The 8,618-nt window shown below is 54.5% G+C and overlaps 2 protein-coding genes across 2 annotated transcripts in view; both read left to right on the top strand.

The window, feature by feature from the left end:
* The window catches only part of LOC105516377 (acetoacetyl-CoA synthetase-like), an 18,689-nt gene extending 14,938 nt beyond the window's left edge, over window positions 1-3,751 (top strand). The window contains exon 5 of the mRNA XM_011948574.1: window positions 3,733-3,751. Coding sequence (XP_011803964.1) covers window positions 3,733-3,751 — 19 coding nt within the window. The remainder of the gene's footprint in view (window positions 1-3,732) is intronic.
* Window positions 3,732-8,618, top strand: part of AACS (acetoacetyl-CoA synthetase) — a 60,905-nt gene continuing 56,018 nt past the window's right edge. Inside the window, exon 1 of the mRNA XM_011948391.1 lies at window positions 3,732-3,830. Within this exon, the coding sequence (XP_011803781.1) occupies window positions 3,768-3,830 (63 nt within the window). The 5' untranslated portion in view covers window positions 3,732-3,767. The remainder of the gene's footprint in view (window positions 3,831-8,618) is intronic.

Raw genomic sequence — 8,618 nt, 5'->3', positions numbered from 1 at the left:
GGTAGCTGACTAGAAAGGAATCCAGTGATGGGCATGCCGGCTGCCTCCTGTCTCAGCCCTCGGCAGCCTGTTCTCCTTTGGCCTATCCTCAGGGTGTACCCTGGTTCGTCGGGGTTGCCGCTCAAACGTTACCTCCTCAGAGGCCGTTCCTGCTTAGCCTTCGAAAAATGCATCCCACTCTTCCTGTACCTGCTTTCATCGTAGTCCTCATGGCTCACCTGAAACTGCAGGGATCTTGGTGTGTTTGTGTGCATGTGTCCTCGGTACTAGAGGACAGGGGCTCTGTTTTCTCCTCACTGCTGTATCTTCCTTCATAGAGAGTGCCTGGCACCCAGCAGCATCTAAGAAATGTTTATTGAATGAATGATTATGGGTATTGGGCTGATCATCAAAGCAGGCTTGTTTTTTTTGTTCTTTTTGAGACAGGGTCTCGGTCTCACTCTGTTGCCCAGGCTGGACTGCAGTGGCATGATCATGGTTCACTGCAGCCTTGAACTCCTGGTCTCAAGGGATCCTCCCACCTCAGCCTCCTGCGTAGCTGGGACTACAGGCACATGCCACCATGCCTGGCTAATTTTTGTATTTGTCGTAGAGACAGGGTCTCACTATGTTGTCCAGGCTGGTCTCAAACTTCTGGGCTCAAGAGATCCTCCTGCCTTGGCCTCCTAAAGTGTTGGGATTACAGGCGTGAGCCGCTGTGTCTAGTCACAAAGCAGGCATTTTTGAGGCTGAAACCTCACTTTTTGGGTTATTCTTGGTCTGATTTAATCTGTACACTTTTAAGGTCTTGCAAAGGAATGCAAAATGTTCTAACTCCAGGTTTTTTTTTTTTTCCTTCCAATTCTCATTTAAAAATATCTTCTTTTGGGCCGGGCGCGGTGGCTCACATCTGTAATCCCAGCACTTTGGGAGGCCGAGACGGGCGGATCACGAGGTCAGGAGATAGAGACCATCCTGGCTAACATGGTGAAACCCCGTCTCTACTAAAAAAATACAAAAAAACTAGCTGGGCAAGGTGGCGGGTGCCTGTAGTCCCAGCTACTCCGGAGGCTGAGGCAGGAGAATGGCATAAACCCGGGAGGCAGAGCTTGCAGTGAGCCGAGATCCGGCCACTGCACTCCGGCCTGGGCGACAGAGCGAGACTCCGTCTCAACAACAACAACAAAAAATCTGCTTTTGAAGCAAACATTTCTGAGTGAAGGAGAGACAGAGCAGGTTATATTGGGGATAGTCAGGGTTCCTCTGGGCTGTGCTTTCTTTGAGGAGACACCTGGCCCCGACGCCCTGGACTCTTCAGAGTTGAGCTGGTCCCTTGTGCCCCAGCCGTTTCGTGGGTCTCAGTTGGATACCAGTTTGACCTAATCACAGTTACTAGGATTTGGGACTTTGAGTTTCCCAGAAAACACTAGAAAATGATTCTGTGGATTAAATGGGGTTGGATGCTTTAGAGTCTTGGAAAGATGGAGTTAAAGCTGTGCCTACCTCCGTTTTCCTTTGTCTGTGAAGTGGTCCCCAGGGTTGGCGTCTGATGTGCCATGGGAGAAGGGCCAGCTCCTCCTCACTTGTCAGCCACACGGAGTCAGCTGGTTAAGCAGCCTCCCCTGGGCACCGAGTCCTGCCCTGCCCCTGGGGGTGACAGTGTTGAGATGCTTCAGTTTACACTCACAGCCAAGTCTCATCTTTGTGGCAAACTCAGTAAACGCCGTCCATCTGCCGGATGTGGGTGGAACCCCATGGTGGTGTGACCCCTGCCCCTTGGATGCTTATGGCCCAGCAGGGGAGACGCGTGTGAATGTAGACAAACAGAAATACCCACTGCAGCGGGGAGAAGGCGGGACAAAGGGAGCTACCCGACCAGGGACCTCTGCGGGCGCACCTGGGCAGCTGCACCTTGCTCTGATGAGGCCTTGGCCGAGGCCCCTTGTCTCGGGACTGCCTTCTGCCTGACTGTACAGGTCCTTTCCTCTGGAATGTGTAGAGTGATCTGGTCAATTGATCATAGTTTCTGTGGCCGTGAGGATTCCCTGCCTCTGTTGTCACGAAAGCCAGCCAGCTAGGAGGTGGAGGGCCTGAGGACCTCTGCCCTCTATGGGCTTGAATATGGCTCTTGACAGTACTGCTTGTGTTCTTCATTCCCTCTCCTCTCTATCCATCCAACCAACGATCCACCAGTCCATCTGTCTGTGCAGCTCTCCATCAACCCATCCATCTGCCCATCCATCTATCCATCCTTCTCTCCACCTACCCATCCATCCGTCATCTATCCATCTATCCATCCATTCATCTATCCTCCACCCATCATCTACCCATTCATCCATCTGTCTTCCATTTGTCATCCCTCCTCCATCATTTATCTAACCATCCATCTATCCATCCATCCATCCGTCTATACAGTCTTCTCTCCATCTACCCATTTACCCATTATCCATCTATCCATCCATATATCTATCTTCCACTCGTCATCTATCCATTCATGCACCCATCCTCCATTCATCATCCCTCATACATCATCCATCCAACTATCCATCCATCCGTCTATACATTCTTCTCTCCACCTACCTATCCATCCATCATCCATCTATCCATCCACTCATCTATCCACCCATTATCTACCCGTTCATCCATCCATCTTCCATTTATCATCCATCACTTATCCATCCATCTATCCATCCATCCAACTATCCATCCATGCATCCATCCAACTGTCTATACATTCTTCTCTCTACCTACCCATTCACCTATCATCCATCTCTCCATCCACTCATCTATCCACCCATTATCTACCCATTCATCCATTCATCTTCCATTCATCATCCCTCATACATCATCCATCCAACTATCCATCCATCCAAGTATACATTCTTCTCTCTACCTACCCATTCACCCATCATCCATCTGTCCATCCATTTATCCATTCTCCATCTGTCATCCATCCATTCATTCATCCATCCATCCTCCATTCATCATGCATCATCCATCCATCCATCCATCCATGCATCCTTTCTTCTTTCCATCCATCCATCCATCTGTCCATCCATCCCTCTGCCAGCCGGCAAATATCTGAGGACCCTTGATGTGCAGGGCATGGTGAAAGGCATTTGGTAAAGCAAAGAACAAGACATGCAAAGTCGCAGCCCTCATGTGAGAACCAGATACCAAACAGCCAGTTACACAGGTGATTATTCATTTGCAGTTATGCTAAGTTTGGTGAAGGAGAAATACAGTGTGCTTTGAAGGTTACTAGTTGGGGGACCTGAGTTCACCAGGTTGGGGGCAAGACGGCCTTGGAGAAGGTTGGTCTGAGGAAGTTTCAATTGAGTGAAGAGCTGCAGGATGAGCGCACACTGAGTGGAGACTGCTGGTGTGCATGGAGGAGTGTTCAGCAGATCAGACAGCTGTGCAAAGGCCCTGAGGCAGGAGGCGATTAGGACAACTGAGGAGTCGGAAGAAGGCCGCTGTGACCAGATCCCAGGGAGAGAGGGGGAGCAGAGGGAGGAGAGGCCACAGGGTCACTGTCATCAGAGCATGGAGAATGGATTGCAGGGGGATGGTGGGGAATGGACAGGCTGGCAGCAGGCGATTTAGCTGGGCGGGGGATGGTGGTCAGGATCCTCAGGCAGTTCAAAGCCAGCCCCCTTCCCCCTCTGACCCTGGCTCTCAGAGGAACCTTTGGATGTCTGCTGCCTCCCATATACCCTGAACCCAAGGCTTCTTCCTGTGTTTTCTCCACAGGTTATTTACCCAACAGTGAGCACGCTGTTGAGGCCATGCTGGCTGCAGCAAGCATTGGCGCCATCTGGAGCTCCACGTCCCCAGACTTTGGTGTGAATGTGAGTCAGGGTCTGTGGCAGAGGGGGCACCCCTTGCCCTGTGAGCTTCCTGGGTAGGGGCTGTAGGGGCTGAATTCCCAGGGGAGCCAGATAGCAGTGTGAGCCTAGCAGGAGGAGGTGGCGTTGCAGCGGCCTCCTTCTTTCTGGGGAAAGAAGCCAGAAAGACTTGTGTCTCGTTCTTCCTTTCAAGCAGTCCTGACGTGTGCCCACTCCCCACCGTGCTCATGGAAGACCTGGGCAGGTGGCTTATGCAGCAGCCAGTGTTGTTAAGGGCTAGTGAGGTCTAGCCCTGTCTTCCTCACCTGGGACTTAGTGACCACGTGAGGTTTGCTAAGTGTGTGTCCCCTGAGGACAGTTTTTTAGATTTTTGTTCTCAAAGTCTTGCTTGCAGAAGTTCCCCGGGACCTCCTTGTGTTGCTTTCTGCTGTTTCCAGCCCCTTCCTCTGGACCTGTGCTCGTGCTGTGCGGGTGTGCACTCTGGGAGGGCGGCCTCTCTGTCCCCAAACCGCCCCAGGGTGTGTCCAGCTGCCCAGAGTGGCCCAGGCAGGGCTGGAAGCATGTGCTGATCCCCACTGTGGCCCCCCGGCCTCTAAATGCCTCCACGGGGCAAATGAAGTAGCCGCAGAGCGGGTCTTCCTGGGGCCCCCACTCCCCAGCCAGGGCCCTCTCCTGGCTGCAGAGCCTTGGACGTCAGGGACCTTCAGGAGCCATGAGACCCTGTTACAGGACGTGCAGCATCCGGGTCCCTGACCGCTCCTCCTGGTGCCAGCTGCCTCTGTTCTGGGCCAGGCCCTGTGCTCTGCGTCAGTCAGCAGCACCAGCCGCAAGTATGGCTGCTGGCCCTTTAAAGCCCAGTGCCTGGAGTTGGTGTCTGTGCTTGTCCACAGGGGAGGCTTTTGGGTGTGAGCTTAGAAATCATGTCCACTTAGAGGCTTGCTTTTTCAGTAAGATTTTGGAGGAGGAGTCTCCTTTCTCCACACCATGGAAGGAGAGATCAGACACAGGCCTGGAGGAGCAAGACTGGCCGGCCATGCGTCAGGCTGCGGCACCAGCCGGGCTGAGAATGGAGCCCTGCTGGGTTCAGGGAGGGCGTGGCCACCTTGTAGATCCGGACTCTGGCTGGATGGCATTGCCTTGCCTTCTGGAACTTTCCTGTGTTCTTTCCCAGGCCATCTCACCCCAGGACCTCCCCAGGTCAGCAGGGACTGACCTGAGACAGAAACTCAACCTGTGGTCTCTCCTGTCCCCAGGGCCCTCTGTGGGGGCTGCCTAGGCTGCTGGGCCAGTGGTGTCCTTGTGGGAGGGTCTGGAGGGGTGGGGTTCCTGGACACTCAGACCCCTCAGCTGACCTTGAACCAGGCTGTCCAGGGCAGAGGGAAGGGCCCCAGGGTGAGATGGCAGATGGCCGGGTGTGCTCAAGGCCGGGCAGGCTGGCTGCCTCCGCTCCACGCAGCTTCCTTGATCAGTGTCCTTGGGCAAGCGCCCTGGTGTCCCCAGCGGGCGAACGGCAGCAATGTTAGTGCAAGTGCAGGGAGCCCGTGCAGATGGCAGGGGCCACGTTTGTGTGGAGCTGGGGACAGGGTGTAACCCTCCAGGCCAGCCCAGTAAGTGTTAGCTACTGTTAACTAGTTGGGAGATGGGTGTGTTTTTAGTTAAATTATGACTGACGTTTTGTAAATGGGTTGTGAGAGGCTGGGAGAGCCATGTGTGGCAGGGGAGTGATCATGGCCTCCCAGGGCTGGAATGTAGCCCCCTGGAGAGGTGATATCAGAGCTCCTGGAATGGTGCCTTTGGTGGTGTGTCTGAGGCCAGGGGGCGGAGGGAGGGAGAGCCTCTGACTCTGCATGGCTGCAGTGACAGGGCTGGACCCCAGCCTGTCTCGCAGCCGCCTGTGCGTGTCACTCCCTGCAGACTCCAGTCCAGCAGGATCTGCCCATCCTGGCAGGACCCAGGAGGGATGCATGGCTCTGTAGCAAACATGGTCTCTGGGACACTGCTTCCTGGCTGGGGTTGGTCCACGGTTTTCTGGAATCACAGCCTCCCCGAGCCGCCTCTGGAGCGGGAAGTGCTGGCCAAGCTGCTGGGCGCACTAGATGGCAGCATGGCTCTGCTCGCCCCATGGCTCCCGCAGCTTCTGGGAAGGGAATAGTCCCAGGCGTCGTGGCTATGTCTCAGGTTAGAAAACAGGGCCACCCGCCCTCCTGCTGAGATGCTTCTCTCTGTCCCTCATTTTGCTAGTGTCCGAGGTGTAGACTCCATCCTGCCGCAGACGGGGGTGTGTATGACATGCGTTACTCGCACTCGAACCAAGATCCAGTCGGTTGGCAGGGAGTCTGTCGGCATTTGGCAGCTTCATGGCAGGCATTATTGGGCAGCACTCCTGGCCGCATGCACCCAGCGTGGGAGGCCCTGCGTGGATGCCGTGTGGCACAGCGCTTGGTCCCACAGACACCTGGACACCCGCTGTCGGAGCTGAGTAAGGACCTGGCACAGGTTGATTGTGCCAAAGCCTCTGCTCACTTTCTGTTGACCATCCTTGTTCAGGGGCTAAAACTAACAGGGATGAATTCCTGGAGTTGCTGACGAGGTGGGGCTGGAACTGAGCCGAGGCTGATGGGTTCTGGGCCCGTGGACAGTTCCCTGCATCGGTTTACTTAAAAAGGAGTTCCCATTTTTAATTTCCAGCGTCACCATGTTAAACTTCAGACGGTGCCCCGTTTTCAGTAAGGGGCGCTCTTCAGAAACTGCAATGAAATGTGAGTGTCTTCCCTTTGGAATCATGTTTTCTCTTGCTTTGAAATTATGTTTCTTTGAATCTCAGAGAATATTGTAAAGGGAAATTGCCACTCTCCTACAAATCCTGCGTTGACTTCTGGTCTCTGTTGCTGGAGTCGCACCGTTGGACTCGTGGGTTCACGCGCCTGTCTGCTGAGAGCTCCTCCGCTGGCTGTGGTCTGCTGCAGAGCCACAGACCGCAGCGGGCTGTCCAGGGAGTGCTGGGGCATCATCTTTCCTCGATGACATTGGGGGAACGCATTTCTGGCCTCCGTCACTCCCTGTGCTTTATTTCCACCCATTCCGGGCTCTCTCCCACCACTGCCCACCTCCCTCTGCCCGCTCTCTGCTGACTGCCTGGGCATCTCAGTTTGCCTTACTAATGCTTTTGGGCTCAGAGGGCATTGCCAGGTTGGGGAAGTGCTTTGTTGTCAGCGTTCCCAACCTTTCCCGCCCCAGCAAGATCTCTAGGTCCTGAGTCTTTCGATGGCTTTGGGTTTTTCATTTCACTGTTTACCTTTGAGCCTTTGCCATTTTCAGAGATGTCAGGGAAGGCCGCCCTCTGATCCCCGCACACCAGAGAGCCCAGCCTGTAGCCTGCAGGCCTTGTCCTCCTGAAGTGCCATCAGGTGGCCGCGCGCGCGCGCATGTGTGTGTGTAAATAGGACAGCCATTCTTGCTCGCTCTGGGTGGCTGGCAGCGTGATTCAACACCGGCTGTTGGTTTCAATGCTTGATTGGTTGCTAAGCACCGTATTCGGGTCAGACACATGTTCATAGGTGTGTTTGTTTTGTTGCAACATGAAAGCCATCCTCGAGCAGCTCTCCTGGGCCAGGACAGGCTGACAGCTGGTTTTGGATGCTCAAGATCTTGACCCCTGCTGGTCCAGCCAGGAAGACTTCAGCTGTGTCAGAGGACACACCCCATGGCCTCAGGGAGGCTGTGATTCCTGAGTCATTTCATGGGGCTGGGGCCAGACCTCTGATTCGGAAACGCTTGTCTTTGTAGCCTCATCACGGTCACTGTGCCTGGGTTCCTGTGGCATTTGAGCCCCAGATCACTGGTAGGCTCAGTCCTTTCACCCTGAGATCCTGGTTTCCCTGTACTGGGCTAGTTCTCTGAGATCCCAGCTTCCTTGTGGACATTTTCTGCTGCCCTCCGGGGCTCTCCCAGGCTGGCTCCCTCAGTTTCTTTCCTGGCCTCGGGCTTCCTGGCTGGTCTTCCTCTGGGCCCCACTCCACCTGCTCCTGGGTGTTGATCTCTGTGTCCTCTATTCAGAACAGCCTCTTCTCCCTCCTGCCTACCCTGTGGGACCTGCTTATTCTTTTTTTTTTTTTTTTTTTGAGATGGACTCTCGCTCTTTCGCCCAGGCTGGAGTGCAGTGGCGCGATCTCGGCTCACCTGGCAGGCTACAGGTGCCCGCCACCACACTCGGCTAATTTGTTGTATTTTTTAGTAGAGACGGGGTTTCATTGTGTTAGCCAGGAGGGTCTCGATCTCCTGGCCTCGTGATCCGCCTGCCCGGCCTCCCCAAGTGTTGGGATTACAGGCGTGAGCCGCCGCGCCTGGCCTGATTGCCCCTCTCTTAAGGCTGTGAAGGGCAGTGAGTGCCTCTAACGAGCTCAAACTGGGGCCTGGCACATAGTAAGCATTCAGTAAATGCTCAATATGTTTTACTGGCAACCATTTATTCCCCACGAAACCGAGGATTCTCAGTCCATCTTAGAATCCTGGGCACAGAGAGGGCGCCACTGTAGACATGCCATTCGTGGGTTGTGTGTTCGCTACAGCAAAGGTCTGGACAGGCCCCATACCTGTGGGTGAGGGAGCTTGGGTGTCAGGAGTGTTGGGACTCACTTTGCATAAGGGGTGACTGGGGCTGGAGGGAGTCAGGTGCAGGGATGCCTTGTCCAGGGCCATGTGGCCAGGAAAGGGAGGAGTAAGGACCATGGACTTAGAGTAGGTTGAATGTGTTACCTTGATATTTGCATAGAGCTAGCCTCAGAAGTAAAC

This window comes from Colobus angolensis, unplaced genomic scaffold (assembly GCF_000951035.1).
Source record: "Colobus angolensis palliatus isolate OR3802 unplaced genomic scaffold, Cang.pa_1.0 Scaffold28, whole genome shotgun sequence".
Taxonomy (NCBI): domain Eukaryota; kingdom Metazoa; phylum Chordata; class Mammalia; order Primates; family Cercopithecidae; genus Colobus; species Colobus angolensis.
This window is presented reverse-complemented; position numbering and strand designations above follow the sequence as displayed.